This window comes from Chrysemys picta, chromosome 19 (assembly GCF_011386835.1).
Source record: "Chrysemys picta bellii isolate R12L10 chromosome 19, ASM1138683v2, whole genome shotgun sequence".
Classification (NCBI taxonomy): Eukaryota; Metazoa; Chordata; order Testudines; family Emydidae; genus Chrysemys; species Chrysemys picta.
The window spans coordinates 13827906-13849871 of record NC_088809.1 but is presented as its reverse complement, the minus strand read 5'-3'; the positions used below and the strand labels follow the sequence as shown (position 1 = coordinate 13849871).

The 21966-nt window shown below is 40.8% G+C and overlaps 1 protein-coding gene across 11 annotated transcripts in view; it reads left to right on the top strand.

Annotated features, from left to right (window-relative positions):
• AUTS2 (activator of transcription and developmental regulator AUTS2) overlaps positions 1–21966 on the top strand; it is a 966537-nt gene that overhangs the window by 918024 nt on the left and 26547 nt on the right. For 4 of the 11 annotated variants that reach the window (XM_008178898.4, XM_024099736.3, XM_008178900.4 and 1 more), the window contains 4 exons: positions 16859–17336; positions 19195–19448; positions 20482–20723; positions 21172–21216. In XM_008178898.4, the coding sequence (XP_008177120.1) occupies positions 16859–17336; positions 19195–19448; positions 20482–20723; positions 21172–21216 (1019 nt within the window). The remainder of the gene's footprint in view (positions 1–16858; positions 17337–19194; positions 19449–20481; positions 20724–21171; positions 21217–21966) is intronic. The other 7 variants (XM_005283449.5, XM_008178899.4, XM_065573290.1 and 4 more) reach the window with 4 other exon arrangements.

Genomic DNA, 21966 nt, shown 5'->3' with positions numbered 1-21966 from the left:
AAAGAGCTGTCTTGAATGAGGATGCGTTCCGGAACTGAGGCTTTAGAGAGGAGTGGTATAAAGAGGGGGAGAATAAAACAAATTATTGCAAAACTATTTAGATACAAGTGAAAGCTGAGCTAAACGAAAAATATTTATCTCTGGTTCACTGACTCTGAATTTGACATCCACATGCATATGGCAGAGGATTGAGCTGAATAATAATCTATGAATAGACTTTTTAGTATTTGTTTTTGATGAATTCCAAAGCCAGAATTATTCAGGATGACAGAGAGATTAGTAAATACAGCACTGCAAAATTATTTTTGCTCACCCACCACAGGCAAATTGATATTTTGCTTGCCTATTTTTAATATATACATATACATATATATATATATATATATATATATATATTTCATTATTTCCATCATCATAAAGGGTGGGCAAGTAGATTTTATGCATGGCCTGGTCGTTGTTCATGACAGTTTTGTTGTACCATTTAAGCATTATGTAAACATATAAACCTGTAATTTGTTATAGATTTTAATCCCAGTACTACACATTTGTATGTATATGTTCACATGTGTATTTGCAAGATCTAAATGTACATAGTACAGATGCACACAGGATCCATGAAATTGGCCGAATGTGTTTATATGATTTCTTTCTTCAAACTGAAAGTTACTAAGAAGAAACCTGAAATCTTAAAAATGATGATTAAAATATCTAAAATTCTGGCGCAACAGCCAACAATCTGTAGTAAATGTTGCAAGTGAATTTCCATTATAAACCCAGTTTTGGTGACCTTACTAAAATATCCCTTCAGCTTGAAAGCATTGGTAGACAGTTTCTCCAAAGTACCATTCAAACTGCTACTGACATCCACCTTTTTAATCCATTTTGGAAAATCAGAAATTGGCCACCAATCCATCACTACAAATAAGGCCTTAAGCCTGTGCAAAGACTTATGCATGTGAGTAATTTTAGGCACATGACTAGTGCTGTTGATTTCAATGGGACTACTCACATGAATGAAATTTAAATATGTACATAAGCCTTTGCAGGATTAGGGCCTATAAAGTTGGTAGGCTGTCACTGCTATGAAGATTGACATGAGAGGAAAATATGCAAGAGGATTTCACCAATCAGGTTTCACTATTCAGCATTCCTGAAGTTACCAAACCATCTACCGCAAATGTAACAGGAGAGAGTATTACTTCTGCATCAGATCTGTAGACTTAAAAACCTATAAACGAAAGTGCGACAAGCCTACATTACAAGAATAAGGGGACAACCAATGAAATTTAAGGGTAACAAATTTAAAACCGATAAAAGGAAATAATTCATGTGTAATTAACCCATGGACCTTATTACCACAAGATATTGTTAAGGTAAAGAGCTGGAGGTTTCAAAAAAAAAAAAGGCATTTATATGAATGAAAATATTTTATCCACAGTTACGTAAGAAAGATCAGTCTCACAGATCATGATATATGCCACCATTAACTGACAACTGTGGTAAGAAACTTCCCTCATATGCATGTTATCGCCTAATTTTTCATGACTGGGATGTTTACATCTTTCTGTGAAGGATCTGCCCTGTGTTGGAGGCAGTATACTGACTATACTGGATGGAGTCCCATTGGTGTGATGCACTAATGGCCAATTTCTACATCAGATCCTGGAATAGTCAGGGCCGGCACAACCCATTAGGTGTCCTAGGCAGTCGCCTAGAGCGGCAGAAAAGCTCGCGGCGCTCCTGGGAATAGTTATTTGTCATTCCTATTTTCTCGTCCACTGGATGATGTATTTTACTGAGTTAACACGCCTAGAATGTGATGCTTTTTTGAGACAGAAGATACATTTGAAACAATTAATTAATTATTTTAAAGGAAGCACTTATGGTTAATGGTATAGCTTGTTTATTCATATGGAGCCTTGGCTCTAATGGCAGTGAAACCAGCTGCTCAAAGCATAGAACTGCCCCGGATTATCATTAAAATTCTTGTTTTCCATTAATAGCATCATAAGGAATTAGAAACCTATTTTGTAATGTATTCTCAATGACAGTTGCAGCACAAATTCATTACCACACATAGTGTACATCCCACATGACAGCTGAGCAAACTTACGAAATTACCATTGAGGATGATTATATTGGTTATGAGGATTAGCACAGCAGGCAGCCATATTGGCACAGGGCAGGGTTTGGGCCAAAGGATAAATATACATTCTTTGATTACGGTTATTAATGGGAGGCTGCTAGACTTTCAAGCAAAGAAAAGGCTCACTGGCCACCTGTGAGCTAATCACATGGATTTGCCTGTATTTCAAACTCACTTGGAACCTGTAATCTAATTTACAAACAGAGATGAGAAGAGTGAGCAATTCATTTTCTGCCTCACATGGATGTGCTTTGTAAACTTTTAATCCTTTAAAAATGACAGTTCTGTGCAAACTGGAGAAAGCACAGTATGTAAGTCTTGTGTCTTTAAGTGCACCATTGACAGGCTACTAATTAGCCTCAATAAGGGGCTACAAAAGCTACAGCAAAGTGAGGAGCAGATGACACATTCAAACGGTATAATAACTAGAGCATATATAGGTTAAAGATTTAAACTAGTAAGGAAAACACTTACCCTTTGGATTGGAAAAAGCACCTACAGTAGGCAATAGTGTCTCCATATTCAGGCCTTACATTCCCTTGGTAGTGGTTGTATCAAACATAACAAGCTTCAACAGGACTTTATTTTTACAGTGGAAACCTCTTTACCAAGCTGCAGCTGCACCCTCTTTAACTCTCACTCAGCCTCTTCAACTCCTCCCCCCTCCTTCCTGTTCCCTGTACTTTCATGTGGTGTCCCTTTCAACACACAAGGTGGTCGCTTTCCATATAAACGTCAAATCCAGCCAGTGGATCCACCTTGTTATATTTATTGCAGAAATAAAAATGTGGGTGATCGTACTTGAAACTGGTCTGGATTGCATGTCGTTTACCTTGGGAATGTACATAGGATTTATTTGTTTATTTTTAGCCAAGTATTGAACTCACATTAATCAGAAGATGATTACTTTTCCTAAAGGCCCCATGGTAATTCATGCTGGTGTATTTTATGAAGTCTTTATATGTGAATTTCTATTGGAATAAGGTTACTCTGCCAGACAGCTAAAAGCTGTCATTACTGAACCACTCTGCTACTTTAATTAACATCAAACCCATGAATTACTAGAAACAAGTAAATTGTGCAATTTAGGGATGATTCTCTGTCATGCTATGGTCCCTTTACACAACTCTGACATACACTCTATGCTTTGGCTGTTCTCTTCTTCCTCTATATGGAAGTTTGGGATGAAGAGCTTAAGTTAGAGCATACCTGAGAACTACATCATCCAGTTTAAAGGTGTCATTAATCTCTTGTGAACCTGTGCTGTCGGATCACTCCCAAAAAATTAGATCCAGAGACTCCATTTTATAGAAACGAATACTGGTAGTGGTCAGTGAAATGTTAATGTACTCTGTGTAACAGAGAAAGACAATGATATTAAAGAGGGCACACATGTCTAAAAGTGATATCCATGGGATTATATGGGTACCCAAATTCCATGCTTCATATTGTAAACTGATCACCCAAAGGGGTCAGGAAGGAATTTCCCCATATTGTATGGCATTGTTTGTTAGGCTAGGCACGTTGTGGTTTATTATTCCTGCATCACAAGCATCAGGTACCTAGCCACTGCTGGACTAGATGAATGAAAGGTCTTATCCCATGTGCTAGGTCCTGTTCTACTATAATTGTATGTATTTTCCCCCTATTTGTAGGCTAATTCAGCTGATTCCAGTAACATTTGCTTTATTATATAGAACTTATTATGCCATAAGGCACTCTTCACTGTGCTGGAGGTTGCTGTAATAGGAGCCTCAATCCCCCTCTGAGGTCTATGAAACGAGAGCCGGTCTACGGTGCAACCTCCCTGATTGTGATTAATGTTTATACAAATTGACAGGCACAAAATGGAATCTCTCTGTGCCCTGCCAAGCTCCCGTCATCTCCCTGCCTCAATGTTTGAAAATTAATTTGACTAAAACAAATAGTCAGTTTCCCCTCAATTTGTTTGTACAGTTTCAGTGACGGAGGACAGCCGCAAGCCTGAATGCCGCCCGTCAGTTCCAGTAATTGGAACAAACCAGTCAATGCTCAATAGATTTAAAGAACGGGGGAGGAGGGAGGGATGTGCAAGGGAAGGAGATTTTGAGGCAAAGCAAATCCTTGTGTAATGATACTTGGTGCTCATTCAGATGGAGCATGACAATGAAAGACTATAGGACAACACAAGACCCTCAGAAACACAGATGCACCTCCCTCGGAGTGATATGGAAGTTCTTTATGTGACCTCATGGCAAATCCTGTAGGACTTTATAAAAAAATCTTTTCAATAAATGTTTTTGAATAAGTCTATGGAATTTCCTAGAACATTATGTCCCTGCTATAGATTCCTATAGGGTGGTTGGTTGGTTTGTTTGATTTTTAAGCTATAGAAAGGAACTCATTTTTTGCTACATTTTATAGGCTTTTGATTATTATTATTTCTGTAGAGTCTTACTTGCTTAATCTCTTTTAAATTCTTTGACTGTTCCCTAAGGACAGAATTTGGTCTATGGGGACATTTTTTACATACCGAAAGAAGCTTTAAATGACTATATCAGTGCTCTTGAAATAAAGAAACAGACAAAAACAAGGGGCACATATATCTGATTTCAATAGAGCCACATTGTTTTACACCTTCCGAGGATTTTATATGGTATAGTCCAACACAAGAAACTTGGTGAAGGGGAAATTAAGGCTGCAGGCACGTCAGTCATTTGAGTCCCTATTGCCTTTCAGTAATAATAGAGTTTAAAACAAAAATACACTTAAATGTTACCAGGCTTTCACTTGGAGAAGTGGAGGAAGCTGATGTGCTGTATTACTGGAGCTCCAAAGAAATTTTGCAAGCCAGAGAAAACATGCATATAACTTATAGGCCTCAACTTACCACCAACACATATATTTCTTTAAAAGGATGCTGTTAAGTAGCTTCAGAACCCAAATTGAGACAATTTAAAAAGGGGATAGGGATGGAAGGCTGGAGACAGGGCTGGTTTACAAACCTAATACAATTAGATATATTTGTGGTGGGGGTCTATCCCTGTTCCCTTTTCTCACATGAATAGCCCCATTGAATTCACAGGTTTACTACCTTCCTGGTTAGGCAAACAAGTTTCTGCCCATGAACTCCTGAATTCAAGTGGAAAGAGTTGTATTGTAATTTCAGACATCTCCTCTGCAGTGTTGGGAGCTCAAGGAGATTATTATTAAGCTAGTGCATGATTACACCCCACAGTGATGCTGATCAGTGGAGTTTCACTGCGCAAACCCAGTGTAACTTCCTGTAAAAAGCAAGCCACTGAAATCGTGATGATTACCTTATGATATTCTACAGTTAATTTCATGGAAGTGGTGTTAGCCAGAGAAGCAAAGCAGTTTTAAAACCATGTTTTTGTATTGACACTGCGCCTTTAAAGATTGCTCTGAAACCCTTCACTGTAAGACCAAGGGAAGAAAATTCTTGGCACTACAGAACAAATTTACAAAGGAAACACAGTGTTATGTGGCTACTGAGTTATGGCTGTGACACCTCTCTAGGGGAATAAATGTGTTATTCTTCTGTATAAACATATCACACAGCTCTTTCTGTCCTTCGTATATTAAACTGAGCTGCCATGCTAAATTCGATCAGTGTTCATAAGGTGATACTTTTCAAGCTGCTTTTGAAAGCCAGTTTTTATTCAAGCTCATTCAAGTAATCCTGTCACATCCAAGCTGGATGAGCCAATGTCACGAGCATTTTATGTAGCTGTGTGGCTGAAGCAAATCAATGGGCAAGGAAGGGGGGATAAAACCAATCTATTTTTCATCTCAGTGAGAGTTACTTGTATGTTAAGGTTCGCTGGAACCTATTGAAAATGGGACATAAAAATCCAGCCTTACCATGGTGTCTGTTTCTTCTTCTTCTTCTTCTTCTTCTATTTATTTATTTTTTTTACTGGCTAGTATCCAGTGTTTCCATTTATTTATTTGTATTTAGTATTAAAACAAACAAACAAACAAACAACCCTCCCTTTACATGTCTCCCTAGTGGTAATTTCAGAAGGTAAGCCATATTATGCTATGTATATGTATTGAGTATATATATTATGAGAGGGAGATTCCTATCCCGAGCAAACAAAACCCAGTGTTATGTGTATTGGAATTAATAGGCTGAGGGCCTCAAGCGTTAACTACTCTCCCAGAGAAGGAAGGAGGGTCTTATTGTTACAGCATTGGCCTGGGACTCAGGAGAGCCGGGTTCTGTTCCCAGCTGTGTTATAGACTCATTGTTCTCTGATTGCAGATGGATCTGGTTTTTGGGGTATCCATTTTGGGATACCTTGGACCTGGTTTTCAGAGGTGCTGAGCACCTGCAGCTCCCATTGACTCATTAGAAGGTATTGGTTTTCAGTGCTTCTGAAAATCAGCCCCAAGAGGTCGCAGATTAGGCAGTTGCACAGTGAGGCACCAGATTCAGAGACTACTTTTGAAAATGTTGACCTTAGTCTTTCTGTGCTTCACCTCCCCCTCCATCAAATGGGATAAATGTTCCCCTACTTCACACAGACTTTCTGATAAATGGGCTTTTTCATTACATGCATTTAATCCATGAAAGGAATTCAGAGATTTTATGTTGATGGGGGGGTCACTAGAAAAGCCTCCAAACAAATAAATACCGTGGCCCTGTTAAAGTCAATGGGACTAACAGTGGTATAAGTTATGCTCAGTAAGTGTTATCAGGCCCTAAAGTGCAGGGATGCCTGATAATAAAGATGAGGTACTCTTAGAGATTGCAGTGTCAGAAGAGGAGCAACTTGATAAGTTAAAAAGGAATAAGTCGCCTGGTCCAGATAGTCAACCAAAGAGTTCTGAAGACACTCAAGTATGAAGTGACTGAGGTGCTAACAAAAATGTGCAACCTCTCACTAAAACACCCACTGTTCAAAGAAGTGGAGGGCAACACATGTTGTACCTCTGTTTAAAAAAGGATTTGGGGTGATTGAGGAAATTTTAGGCCAGTAAACCTTACATCAGAACGTGGCAAATGGTTAAAACCATATTTAAAAACAGAATATAAAAAATCTGGAAGTTCATGATATGATAGGGTCTAATCAGCATGGTTTCCGCAAAGAAAAATTGTGTCTCACTATTCTCTTGGAATTCTTTGAACATGTCAATAAAATAGTGGATAAATGAGAACCAGTTGACAAGGCCCCACAAAAGAGGCTTTTAAAGAAGCTAAGTCATCATGGGGTGAAAGGCAGAGTATTTTCATTGATCAAAAACTGGCTAGGAGACAGAAAACACAGAGTAAGATTAAGTGGCAATTTTCACCATGGCAAAAAGTTGACAGTGGGGGTCCTCAAGATTCAGACCACGTCCTATGTCATTGGTTTTTTTTAATGATATGGAAAGAGGGGGGAGGTCAATAGTGAGGTAGAAAAATTTACCTATGGCACAAAGTTATTTAGGTTAGTGAGGACCATAGAGGGTATGAGGAACTTTAGAGAAACCTAAACCAGATAGTTGAATGGGCGACAAGATGGCAAATGACATTCAGGTTGATAGATGCAAAAAATATACATGGAAGGGGAAAAATAAACTACTCATAGATCTTATAGGGTTCTAAATTAATGGTATAAAGAAAGGGATCTGGGTATCCTAGTAGACAGTTCAATGAAGACCTTTGCTCAGGGTGTAACTGAAGTCAAAAAACAAGCTAGAAGGTAGGATGCATAACGAATGGGATGGTGAATAATAAAGAGAATATTAAAATGCCTTTATATAAATCAATGCCATAGCCTCGTGGATAATGTGTGTAGTACTGGTCACCCCATCTCTAAAAGGATATTACTGAACTAAAGGGGAGTCAACAAGAGCAACGAGAAAGATCAAGGCCCTGGAAAAACTTTCATATGAAGAGAGATTGAAAAGTTTGGGATTGTTCACTTTAAGAAGGAGATGAATAAATGGGAATATGATATAAGTATGTAAAATAGTTACTGGTCTAGAGAAGGGAGATAGAGCCACTTCTGTTTTCCCTGTCTCAAAAGAAGACAACAAGTAGACATTTAATTCAATTAAAAGGTGGAAAATACCAACCTGATAAAGGAAATATTTTTTTCACACAATGCCACAGAAAGCTACTGAGGCCAAGAACTTAGCAAGACTGGAAAAGGGATTGGACATTTATATGGTTACCAAGAATATACAGTGTTATAATTAACATGGACAAAAACTTTGCTGAAGGGATATTAAACCTTATGCTTCAGGGTTTAAACCAATCTCTAATATGAGGGGCAGATTACCCCACATCTGTTTATTGTGTACACATTCCTTTGAAGCATCTGGTGCTGGCCACGTCTCAGATATAGGATACTGAACTAGATGGATGTTGAGTCTGCTCCAGTCTGGCAATTCTTGTGTTTCTATTTTCCTAAATATGCTGTACAAATAGTGTGGTTATGAGGGGCCCCATATCTCTTTAACTTGCATGTTAAATGGAGAAAGGAGACACTTAGTACTCAGTTAATTAACATTGAATGTTAATTTGCCTTCCTTTTCTTCCCACATGACAAGTTTCTCATCGCATTTGAGAAAAGTTTCTTTTAACAAACAATCTCTGGCTCTTAGCTAGCTATTGGATGCTTAACAGAGTTGCAAAGTTAATTATCAGAGGGGTAGCTGTGTTAGTCTGTATCCACAAAAACAATGAGGAATCCGGTGGCACCTTAAAGACTAACCGATTTATTGGTGCATAAGCCATAAAAAACCCACTTCTTCAGATGTTGCATCTGAAGAAGTGATTTTTTACCCATGAAAGCTTATGCCCAAATAAATCTGTTAGTCTTTAAGGTGCCACCGGACACCTCGTGGTTTTTAAAATTAATTATCTAATTTATAGCTTCTTAGCGGGATAGGTTAGAAAGTCAAGAGGTGTGTCTGTTAGAAATTAATCTTTTTGCTGTGGTTATTTGTTTCTATAGGCTGTTGGAGCAGGACTGTTATCATGTTGTAGTTTTCTCTTCAGGGATTGCATGTATGTACAGTATCTTCCATTTGACAGGATTTTTGCGATAGAAGGAAATTTAGATGTTATGCACATCACCTCTACTTTGAAAAGCTATGAGCCTATGTTAAGTAAAGAGGCTCTTTAAAAGAAAAAAATCTAACACCAAGGGCTTTCAGTATTCTATTCCTGGTATAGAGAATTTAGGTGGGACATTGATGATGTGTCTTCTGTTTAGCGGCTGGATTGAATAAATTGTTTCATGTGAAATATTGTAGCGCTCTGCATTCTCAAATCAAGGCTAGAAGCAGCCCAATGACTGAAGGAGTGTCAACATGTTGTTCAATTTCACTGAGTGGTTCTTTTCATTGATCTTCAGCTTTGTTTACAATTAAATCCATTTCAATGCAGAAGATAAACATTTTAACAGGCAATAGCAAGGTCTTTTGTACCAAATGACATTCTTCTCTCTTTGATAATTAAGTACAAATTGCGTCACAAGGCTTGCTATTCACTTGAACCAAATACTTGCGTAATACGGACTAATTGGTGTCAGCAGATGACTGAGCTGCAAGTAACCATATTTTCTAATATGTTTTTAATTTGCATAATCAATAATTTTATTACTGTCCTTGGGATTCAGGATGAAAGATGGTTATGTGCTGAAAATGAAAAATTCTGTTTAAGGTGTACTTTATCCAGTACAATTGATGAGTGACTCTGAGGCCGTTGTTCTGTATGATAGGAGAGATACCTACTAGGATCTCCTTTGTCCTTTCCAATAATAATTTCTGTCACTAGCGTATTTATCCAAATATTTGATTAAGCAATGTAAAATCAGATTTTCAATCTGAATAACTGTTGCAACATAGAATCATAGAATATCGTGGAAGGGACCTCAGGAGATCATCTAGTCCAACCTCCTGCTCAAACATATACCTCTATATCTCAAGGCTAATCCTCAGATGGTGTAAATTGTTACAGCTAGACAGAATAGAGCAATTTACACCAGCAATGACAATTGATACCAGCTGAGGATCTGTCCTCTCTAGAGCTGGGTGAATAATTGATTTTTTGGTTGGCAGGCAGTTCGGAAAAAAACAACAGGTCAATCTGAAACCAAACATTTTTGGCAAATTGAAAAATTCTGCACCAAAAAAAAATGGCTTTGGGTCAAACAAAATGTTTTGTTTTCTATCTGGGCATTTTTAAAAAGGAAGCAAAAGAAACTGCCAGAGGTAGAGAGGCCACTGCCGCCTTTTAGACCTTTAGCCCAGTGGATTCACATGAGAAGTAGGAGACCTGGTTTCAGTCCCCACCTCTCTGTGATGCAGAGCAGGGATTTGAATGTGAGTTTCCCATCTTACCAGTAAGTGCCCCTATCCACCGGGATATTCTGAGGGAGGTATCGCTCAATCTCTTCTGTTACAGCTGTTCCATTATGTATGAATAATTAAACAGTCTTTGGAACATGGACTTGAATTTGGGTTTCCAACCTCCCAGGTGAGTCCCCCTGACCACCAGGTTATAGAGTCCTTCTCACTCTCTTGCCCAATGAATATTCGAGTATTTTCTACAAAATGAAACTGCTTCAACAGGAGAAACGGAGACACACCCAACCCTGACCACCCTCTAGCCGCCAGGCCATAGCACTCTCCTGTATATGGGAGACCCAAGCTGAAATCTTTTCTCCACATCAGACAGAGGGGGATTGAACCCAGGTCTCTCACAGCCCAGGTGTGTGCCCTCATTACTGGGTAAAAGACTAAGGGAGGCAGCCCCACCTCCACCTCATCTGGCTGTTTCATGAATGGCATCTAAGGCCTTTGCGAATGCAGGCCAAAAAAAAAATGGAGTCAGCCGAAACTTCAATTTTCTGCAAATAAACTATCCATGTGGAAAAAAAAATCATCTAGCTCTAAGTCCTCTCCTCTATGTCAAAGCTGAAGGAAAATAGAACAATAAAAAACAACAGAATGAGTTTTATATTTTCAAGCGGCCAGCTCTTTATCCTGTATTAGAAGATTTGACAGTAACATGCCCGTGATGCCGAAGAGAATAGCTTATATTGTCAGAGACAGAAAAGAAAATGAATACTAATTCAAAATAGAAAAATGCTATGGAAACGTGAGTGAGGTTGCCTTGGGAGGCTGCATGCTTGGTCTCAAAGATGGGTGTAACAGTTTTACTTCCTCTCTTGCTATACTGTATGATATTAGGTTTTTGTGGGCTTAGTCCAAAGCCCTGGAAGGAATGGAAAGACTCATTATTGACTTTTAATCAGTCCCATAAGGACTTCTTATCATGAAGCCCAAGAGTTGTGATAGAGCTAGTTACAGATCCCTGTTTCTGAAGCAGCAGCTTTTCCAGAGCTAGTCCTGTTATAAATTAGAGTAACCAGGGAATTGCTCTAATCTATGCCAGCTGAAAACTGGAGGATCTTTGCCGCATCAATGACATGCCCTTCACTGGTCTCAACGTGCTCCCTATGCTTCCAGAGAAGTTCAGTAGGCACAAATTTTATCTCTAGAAAGAGCTTCCCCCGACAAAGTGAACTCTAAGGTGGCCAGTTATGTCCAGGTTCCAACTCCCTTGTACTGCCTGAGTTGTACAAAGGAGCCAGATTACAGAAGAGTACCTGGCAGGGCCGGCGCAACCCATTAGGCGACCTAGGTGGTCGCCTAGGGCACTACAATTTTGGGGGCGGCAACCGCGGCGGTATTTCAGCGGCGGGACCTTCCGCCGCCTCTGTGGGGGGCGGCATTTCAGGGCGGGACCTTCCGCTGCCTCTGTGGGGGGCGGCATTTCAGGGCGGGACCTTCTGCCACCTAGGGCGGCAGAAAAGCTGACGGCGCTCCTGGTACCTGGGCCCATATTTCCATGTTTTCTTCTGTGGGGATTAGGAAGACTGACAAAGTGATTTTGGGAGGATGCCACATACATACTGTATTCATTATACAAACCTTGGTGCTTTAATTAACATGTGTTTGTGGGCATTGTGTCATTCTTTCGTATGCACATAGATATTTGCAATATATATTATGGATACTGATAGATATAAAAGGTAAAAATACATATGCACACATATTGCATATTAAAGATACACACATGACAACACAAGTGTGTATATTTTTATGTATATATAATATTATAAACTCATAAATACAGAGTGTCGGTATTTCACATGCAGCTCTGTGTTTGTATTACAAGTCTTCATTTCTCTAGGGGTGTTGAGCTGATAGTGGTAATCATGTTCTAACAGCCAGGCCTATTTCTCTGATGTTATTGAGCTGATAGAGTAGTAATCTTGTAGACACAGCAAACTTATTTGGTAACTTCATTTGGATCAATTTGGGATCTGTGTCCTGTACCTTGAGAAATCACAATATTCTCTGAAAAGTGGTGAAATTAGAGAAATGGAAGTACAGTGTGAGAGATAATCAGATGCAGATTCCATATACCTATACCTATCTCATAGGACTGGAAGGGACCCCAAAAGGTCATCGAGTCCAGCCCCCTGCCTTCATTAGCAGGACCAAGTACTGATTTTGCCCCAGATCCCTAAGTGGCCCCCTCAAGGACTGAATTCACAACACTGGGTTTAGCAGGCCAATGCTCAAACCACTGAGCTATCCCTCCCCCCGCATGCCATTTGTCTGTAACCATAGCTGATTGGCACAACATCACTATAATAGTGAAAGGAAATCCTATGTCACCATATCAGTGACATAATTATTATTTTTCTAATTACTGTTTCAGCAAACTGACTTTTCCCCAAACTGTATATTGAGGGTGCTCTTAAAAAAATAAAAATTCGGACACACACCTGATTCTTGAATTTGCTTGGATGGAAAGAAACTCCTCTGTGGTCTAAAGAAGAAAAGAAAGCTGTGTATTGGGTGACCAATGTCATGAAGAAATAAAGGGCTCTCTCCTTCCAGTTTCCAGTGGCTAGTGAATTAAATATTCAGAAATAATGATATGTGTAAAAAGTTGTAGAAGATTAAGGGAAAACTTGTGTCTGTAACCTTGAAATGCTGCTGCAGAAGATTTAAAATTCTCCATAAAAATCATAAAATTGATCGCATTGCTGTGGGATTTAACTCTCTAAATAGGATACTGTGTACTTCAGTGTTCTTGCTGGACTATATACATTAATTATTGGTTGTGCAAAAATACATTTATTAGGAACATTGACACAAGAAAAACTCCTGGACCTTTGATACCCTTTTGTGATGTAGTATAGATGTAATGGTTTGGGAGAAAGAGCAGGTTCAATATTTGACATCTCCCAAATAAAAATAAATTGGGAACAACTAAACATTACAGCTTCTAAGCTGTTAACTAATGCACATGGGAATGGTACTTAAGGGGCTGAACAGTGAAGATATACATATCAATGTGGAAAAAATACACACGGGACACCATGACTCATAATGTCTTTTTTCTCCAGGGGAGGAGTAAGTATTGTGTAAGGAATTTCACTTCACAGCAGAGGGCTGTGCTGAATAAATTTTGTGCACCCAAGAGACACTAAACATATCAGACAAGAAGGTTAAATGAAGGGCTCTGAGAGAAAGGTATTTCCCCTGGAATTGAAGGTGTCACCTCTGCTGTTTTCAGACCACCACTATATTCACCTAGTAGGCAGTTTCTAATGATAAAACAAATCCTTCAAAGCCATGATTGGCATGTCTTCTCACTAAAACTCAAACTACTAACTTAGCCCTTTGGGGACTGGGGACATGTACCATGTCATCCTAAGCAGTCTGTTGCTTATTTTTTGTCTCTTTCCACGCTTGGGACCTGTCTTAACAAACGGGATGATCTTACTCTGTTTAACTTTTAATAGTGTTTGATCAAACAAAACTGATCCAAAGAATTAATGCAAACTGAGTTTCAGTTATTGATAACCTACAATTTAATTGCAGTGAGCGACACCTTGGGCACAGGTCACAGTCATTACTTTTTATTCTTATAGAGTCCCAGGACGGCCATATTTTTCTGATCCAGATTCCTTGGATTTCCTATTACAAATTGCAAAGTGCCCTGTTGGTCAGCTCCAGGGACAACAACAGTTTAAATGCATCAGTATCAACCAGCTCAGGTCACAGTTCCCCCTGAGGCGATGGCTTTCTCCATTTCCTGTCTGTACAGTTTCCAGTACTTTCCTAGCTTACTCCACCAAACTGCTTGCCACTCTGCTGAGCTAGCAAATTGCTCAGTACCACTGAGGTACATTTTCCTTCCTGGGACACATTCGTCTATGCTCTCTTTATTAAATTAAAGACAGATGATATCATTATGATTTACATTATAAGGGCCACTCCAGTATAGCAGCACTTAGAGGGAAAGGTCATTGTTTCTCCACCCAAGCATTCTGAACATCTGCACAAAAAAGAGCCATAGCTGAGTTTGGCTTCACTGATGGGCATGAGGAAAGCGAGGCAGGGTCTTTCTGAGTTGGAGGGTGCTCTTTTCACTTGCTGAACAGGTACAGCAAGAAATGCCTCTTCCCAAACTCCCTCAGAGCCAGAAATAATAAGGAAAATGTCTGTAGGCACAGTTGCTGCTCCATTCTGCTTCCCTCTGTTCCACAGCAAAGGCCACAAGAGACATACATTTGAGCCCACAGAGTATGAACACATCAACAGTATCACCCCCACCATCCCAAGCCGTTCAAAAACCACGAATCAGGTCCCCAAAATCATGGGATTGGCTAAAAAATCATGAGATTTTTAAAAAGAAATAAAGTAATATTGGGGCTTTTTAAAATTGTCTTCTGGTTTCTGAGCCTTTAGGATGCACTGGCTTCACGATTTCAGACTTTTCTCCCTAACCATGAAAGCTAGAAACGTACGCTTTTGGTTTTAATGGAAGGTGAGATTCTCTTGCAATCTCATGAAACCAACAGCTGGGGCTTTAAGAAAAACAAAAAAACCCATAAAACAAATATGGAATCACAAGAAAATTGAGATTGCTTGCAATAGTGGACTTTATGCATCGCTTGTTTTCCATTATTTTTATTTGCATCCCTTATTCAAGAATTTAGAAACATAGCTGTGAACAATTTCTCCTTCGATATATAACATTTTATCATTTATTTATTCGGTAGTATTTTTCCCACCTAAAAACTGGCAAAAGGGTAAGGAAATTGTTTCCTCACAAGGAAGTATCTAGAACCTCGAGTACACGTTGAACTGTATATTCATCTGGAGCCCCAGGGGCTTTTCAATAGTTTTTCCTAAATTTCTTTCCCCTCAGGATTGGTGGCTGTTGAAGACATAGCAGGCCCAATTGCTAACCCCCAGTTGCCTGCAGTGAGAGTTGCAGGTGCTCAGCATTTCTGAAAATCAAGCTCCCGGTGTGCAGTTGCAATCATTTTCCTTTAGAATCTCCCTCCAGTAATACTCCCTCCTACCTTTTTATAACACTTGGATTAAATACGCCTCCTTAAGGGTATTTCAGGTGGGAGATTGATGAGCGTAGTCTCCACTGTACTCAATGTATAATAATAAGTCACTGATATTAACGGGGCATGCCAATTAAAAAAATCACATTGTGGTCTCTTGTTTTCTGTAGCTATTGTTGTGACAAGTAACTCCTAAATAACTATCACTGAAAGAGGTCACAAGCAAAAATCTTTTTCATTTCCCCCACTGTTTGATAGCACTCTGTGAATAGTTGGTTTCATTTTTTTCTCCTGTATAATCGGTTAGGCCAGGATCCTGCAAATACTTCTGCCCGTGTTTAATTTTATGCATAAAGCAGTGTTGCCAACTCTCACAAATGTATCCTGAATTTTTCCTAAACTGCAGCTCTTAGAGTCATGGGATTATATAAATTTCTCAGCTTTATTTAAAAAAAAGAAAAGTTTCCAGCCCTCATGGCTGCAGAGAGAAGTGTGAAAATATGAACCTCAAATGTTTGAAAATGAGAAGGCATATAACCCCCCCCCCAAATGTATTATTTAAAAATAATGATTTTCTTTAAGCCAGTTTAATGATTTTGGGGGGCCTGACTCATGATCTTTGAACTCTTGGGCTTAGCCATATGATTATCCCGATTAAATTCAATGGGACGACTCATGTGTAGATCTAAATGTGTGCATAAGCGTTTGCTGGGTCAGGGATGTGGTCAGTTTCTGCTGTTTATTATTTGTATCTTCATAGCGCCAAGGAGCCCTCGTCATGGACCAGCATCCCATTGTGCTAGATACTGTGCAGATCTTTTCTGAAATAAAGGTGGCAGGGGGAAGATATATATATATATACACCTCTACCCCGATATAACGCAACCCGATATAACACGAATTCGAATATAACGTGGTAAAGCAGTGCTCCGGGGGAGGAGGGAGAAGCGGGGCTGCGCACTCCGGCGGATCAAAGCAAGTTCGATATAACACAGTTTCACCTATAACGCGTTAAGATTTTTTGGCTCCCAAGGACAGCGTTATATCGAGGTAGCGGTGTATATATATATATATAGGTATACAGATCTATTAATGGTAAAAAGTGATTGTAATACCACAAATATCAGGGGCAGGTGTACTACAGGAAATTACTTTCAACTCGTTTTTGGAAGTTGACTACATTTCAAGTTGATGTTATCCCTATAAAAGCCTACTATGACAAAACACTGAAACTGCCTAGAATGTAAGCGTTCCAATGGGTTCACTTGGTTTTTCTCACTTCTTTGCACACGTAGTCATTTTGTGTTTCTTTCTCTCGGCGCTGCAGGTAAAGAATTAGGTGTCAGTACGCTAGCTGAAAATGACAACCAAGATGCTAGGGGGCCGGCTGTCCCGAAAATATCAGGCTTAGAGAGGAGTCAAGAGAAGAGCCAGGACAGCAACAAAGAACCAATACTCGAGCCTGTGGTGCCTAAAGACGCTTGTCCTCAGGTTTCTCAGCCTTTGGCCCAACATCTTTTGGAGCCACAGCCTGAAGCGCCTTCCCCAAGCCCTGTACTGGTTCAGTGTACGGAGGCTCCTGCCCAGCCGCCACAGTCTCAAGCCTCACAGCCGCTGCAAGGCCCAGAAGAAGCCCAGCGTCCGCCTGCGCCTCAGCCTCAAGTACAACGTCCGCCCAGGCCACAGTCCCCTCTGCAGTCTGTCCATCAAAACCTGCCGCTGGTGCAGCCTCACCCTTCCTCACAGAGTCTCTCTCAGCCTTTGTCAGCGTATAACAGCAGCAGCTTAAGCCTCAACAGTTTAAGGTAGGTAAACTGTTATATACTATTGCACACAATAAAGGAAAGCCTCTTCAAATGTGGCGAAGATGCCCAAATTGTTAGCTGAATATGCACGTAGGACGACATGCTTTTCAGGGCTTGTCTGCCCGGGACACTTAGGCCTTGGCTACACTGGCAATTCACAGCGCTGCACTTGCTGCGCTCAGGGGTGTGAAAAAACAGCCCCCCGAGCGCAGCGAGTGCAGCGCTGTAAAGCGCCAGTGTAATCAGCGCCCGCAGTGCTGCACGCTCGCTCGCAGTGCTGCAAGCTATTCCCCTCGGAGAGGTGGAGGACTTGCAGAGAGCTCTCGCAGCGCTGGCGGCACGACTACACTTGCGCTTCACAGCGCTGTGAATCCGCGAGTGTAGCCAAGGCCTTAGGAAAGGTCAGAGGAATTAACGAAAGGTGCATAGTTCAAGTACATTAAACCCCTGTGTGGATACTCATTCAGATGTAAAGCGGCCTTAGTTTGCTTTAGCTCAGCAGTTCTCAAACTTCTTTGCACCAGAATCCCCTTCTGAGAACAAAAATTACTACCTGACCCTCCCCCCCCAGGATGGGGGACCAAAGCCTGAGCCCCGCCAGCCAGGGCTGAAGCCCTTGGGCGTTGGCTTCAGCCCCGGGCAGTGGGGCTGGGACGTCAGCTTCAAGTCTGGGCCCAGCAACTCTACTGCCAGCCCCGGCGATCCTGTTAAAACGGGGTTGTGACCCACTTTGGTTTGAGAACCACTGTTCGCTTAATCTCCTTTGCTGCATTGGGGTGAAGACCTTATGACAAAGGAGGAGCTGCTATACTGGCCCTGTATATTCTCTTATGTACTTCTAAGACCCCAATTACTGTAGTTTCTGAGCACCTCACAGTCTTTAATGTACTTATCCTCACAACACCCCTGTGAGGTATTATCCCATTTTTACAGCTGGGGAACTGAGGCACTGTGAGGCTAAGTGATTTGTCCAGGTCACACAGGAAATTTGTGGTGGAGCAGTGACTTGACCCTAGATCTCCCCAGTTCTAAGGTAGTGCCCTAACCACTGGATCCTCCTCCATCTATCCAAACTGGGATTCCCCTACTCTGGAGCCAGTTAAACCAGCTTTTTGGCTGCTCTGTGCTTTGATTTGGGGGGTGGAATCTGACCCACAACTGCTCAAGATCTTGAGTTACTGGATCAGGCTGTTTTCCTTCAGAGTCCCATGCAGCAGAAGCGTGAATGATTATTACATGAAATAGTGAAAAGTAAAACACAAGCACTAGCTATTTTAAGACATTAAAAAAAAGTCTTGTTGTAGTATGTTAAACTGGGAAAAACTGCAACCAGTACATACACAAATATTTATTGCTGCAGAATCTACCTTGAGCTTTATATTGTGGGAGCAGAGAGGGAGTCATTAATTATACAATAAGCAGGTAGACGTCACTATTTTCTCCAGCCCGTCTCTCATCGTCTACGATCTTTCATTTTATTTAGTGATCACTGTTTTTATTAGTGTAAAGATCACTAATTTGAGCTTCAGTTACCTGAAACAATGGTTCAGAAGCATTCGTGCACAAAGGAATTGACAATGAAGTAATAAATGTACACAGTTGATTGTTCCTTTGGGTGCCATTCATGTATTGTTCAAGGCTGATACATTTAACTTTGGAACGCAGCCTCTTGCAACCTCAATTTCTCTAGCTAGAGAGTAGATTGGAAATAAAAGGGAATAAACAAAGTTACCGTTTGTTTAGCATGTTCCAAAAGTAACTTCTGGTGTGTGTGCGAGGAGGGGTTCGGGGCGTGATGAGGCTTTTCTTCTTTTCCTGCATTGCTTAATTATTCCCCCCGACCTCTTTTCATTAACAGCAGCAGCAGAAGCAGTACTCCAGCCAAGACTCAGGCCCCTCCCCCACACATATCCCACCACCCTTCCGCTTCACCGTTTCCCCTCTCTTTACCCAGCCACAGTCCATTGCACACCTTCACGCCCACCCTCCAACCTCCTGCTCACCCGCATCACCCCAATATGTTTGCCCCTCCTACGGCTTTGCCTCCTCCACCTCCATTGACTTCAGGGACACTGCAGGTTGCAGGACATCCAGCTGGTAGTACTTACTCAGGTAAGAGTTGGATGTGTTATGGAAAAAAACATTTTTGTGGTACTACATACAAAACTAGCTCTTGGTTTTAAGTCAAGTTATTTATTTTGACCAATAGAACAAGGGCTGGCTGTTTGACAGAGGATGTACCCACCAATGACGTGCTCAGGGCTTTGTTAAAAATGGAAACGATCAGTTCAGCCTGTCCCAGTGATATTCCTTCCACCCTGGGAAAGAATATTTCTGGGAGGCTAAATTTTGGATGTTTCTTTTTTTCTCACCATGGTAAAATCATGTTAGAGTGCATGTGCGCCAGCTCCCATTACATGAACCCTCTGGGCATCTGTCTTCGCTGCAGAGTTAACCTGAGTTATCTACACTTCAGTTACTTCACTCGAGTTAGCCTAGCGTGAGAGCAGCCACACTGCTATATAATATTTGAGGTGCTGTGTCCACACTGGTGCTGTACTCACTCGAGTGTGGCATTAAGACTTCTGGGGGTGGATGCCATGATTCTTAGCACTGTGGTAAGCGGAGCCACTCCATCAGTCCCTTCTCTGAGAACTTCTCCCTTTCCTGGAGCCATGGGAGGAATTGTGGGAAGGCACTGGAGGACTATCTTCACTTGAGTGACGTTAGCCCGCATACATATTACAGAGGGGTCATGTTAGCAGCTGACAAGTTAGGTTCAGTCAACTTTTAGCCTGTTTAGTCTTTCCAGTCGACGCTAGTTCAAAACACCACAGCACTTGAGATAAGGACTTTTGTGTGTGGAGCTGTCCCGATTTAGAGACAACACTCAAGTTATAACTCGAGTTAACTTTGCAGTGAAGACAAACCCTGGGAGAAAGGGGAAATTGAATGGTTCTCTTGCCTCCAGTGCATTTTGGGAAGATCCAAGGAAGACCCTCATGTTTTGTCATGCGGTAGTTGGGAGAAGATAGTTTGCTCCTAATAAGGGAATCCTAAACTTAGTTCTGGCAGCCAAACCCAGCAACCACCAGGGAGGACTGCAGAAAAGCTCCTGAACTCACAGCTTTATTCTTTGTTTCAGAGCAAGATCTTCTTCGTCAGGAACTCAACACACGATTTTTGGCCTCCCAGAGTGCAGATCGTGGGGCCTCTCTGGGGCCACCGCCCTACCTGAGGACCGAGTTCCACCAGCATCAGCACCAGCACCAGCACACACACCAACATACACACCAGCATACCTTCACGCCTTTCCCCCACGCCATCCCGCCCACTGCCATCATGCCAACGCCAGCACCGCCCATGGTGCGTACCCCAGGCAGAAATGTGAGGATAAGTAGAGCACAACTCTATTCTTTATTACAAACTACAAAAATGTCAGCTTTCAGGGAAAGAAAATGCTGTTAGGCCAGATGACCTTTGCCAGAGGCAGAATGGCCTCCTTCCTCAAACGTGTGTTGGTAACTAACAATAAGTACCAAATGGCAGCATTTAGGCTGATGAATTTAAGCTGTTGACCCAACATACTATAGCGCTTGGAACATGTGATGCTTCTCTGGTCCCTATTCCTTTCCTCTATTGCATAAAGACATTGTGTTACTCCGAAGGATGCAAAATCCAAAGCACAGTCTTATGCAAAACGTGCTTATTATGTTTTTGTTTATCTCTGTTGGTTGCTAAATAATAGAAAGGCAGTCTTTGATATTACCAACAGAAGCGAAGGTATGAACAACAAAATACAAAGTAACTAGTTTGTGCTTTGATCCCTTTGCAGTTTGACAAATACCCTACAAAAGTTGACCCCTTCTACCGTCACAGTGTGAGTTTTATTACTGTGTTGAAAAACTGACGTAATCGCTTTTCCATAGTGGGCTGGGCTTGCCACTCAATAACTAGCAGAATGTTCAGTCTGTTCTTAATCATCGCTCCAGGAATTATCATTATCGTTCTTGGTCACTTTAGCTTTGGCTTTTAAAGGCTTGCATTTGTGGTGCTTGTTTCTGATAAAGATGCAGTATCATCTTTTTTAATCAAAAGATCTTTTGCTTATAAACCATTTAAAGACCAACTTGATGTGAAGATGAGGCATAAGAGCTGAATGTGCCACATAAAACAGGACACACCAGTAATTTCATCACCGTTTTTCAGTTGTGTCATAAGCCATTAGACTAAATTTCTTCCTAAGAAATTTGTAATGAAATGACAAACTATCATACATACCCTTCAGGGTTAGATAATCCAATAGTTTTACTAATATATTATATTTCACTGTATAAAAACTGAATCCTTGTCTTTTGTGTGCTTCAGATTTCAAAAGTCATAACTGTTCCAGTGGGCTTGTTACATTTTGAAAGCTCTAGTTCATGACAGCAATGAGAATCTAGCACTGTGGTTAAGAGCTACAAAATAAAAACATTGTAATTTAATAACTGGTGTGTTATAAATCAAAAATATATTGTAAATCAATAGATTTCACTTAAGTTTCAAGCTTTTTGTTTTTACAGTTTGTATCATTGATTCATTTCCTGCTGAAACGTAGGTTGTTTTCCCCCATTGTCAGGAGCTTCAT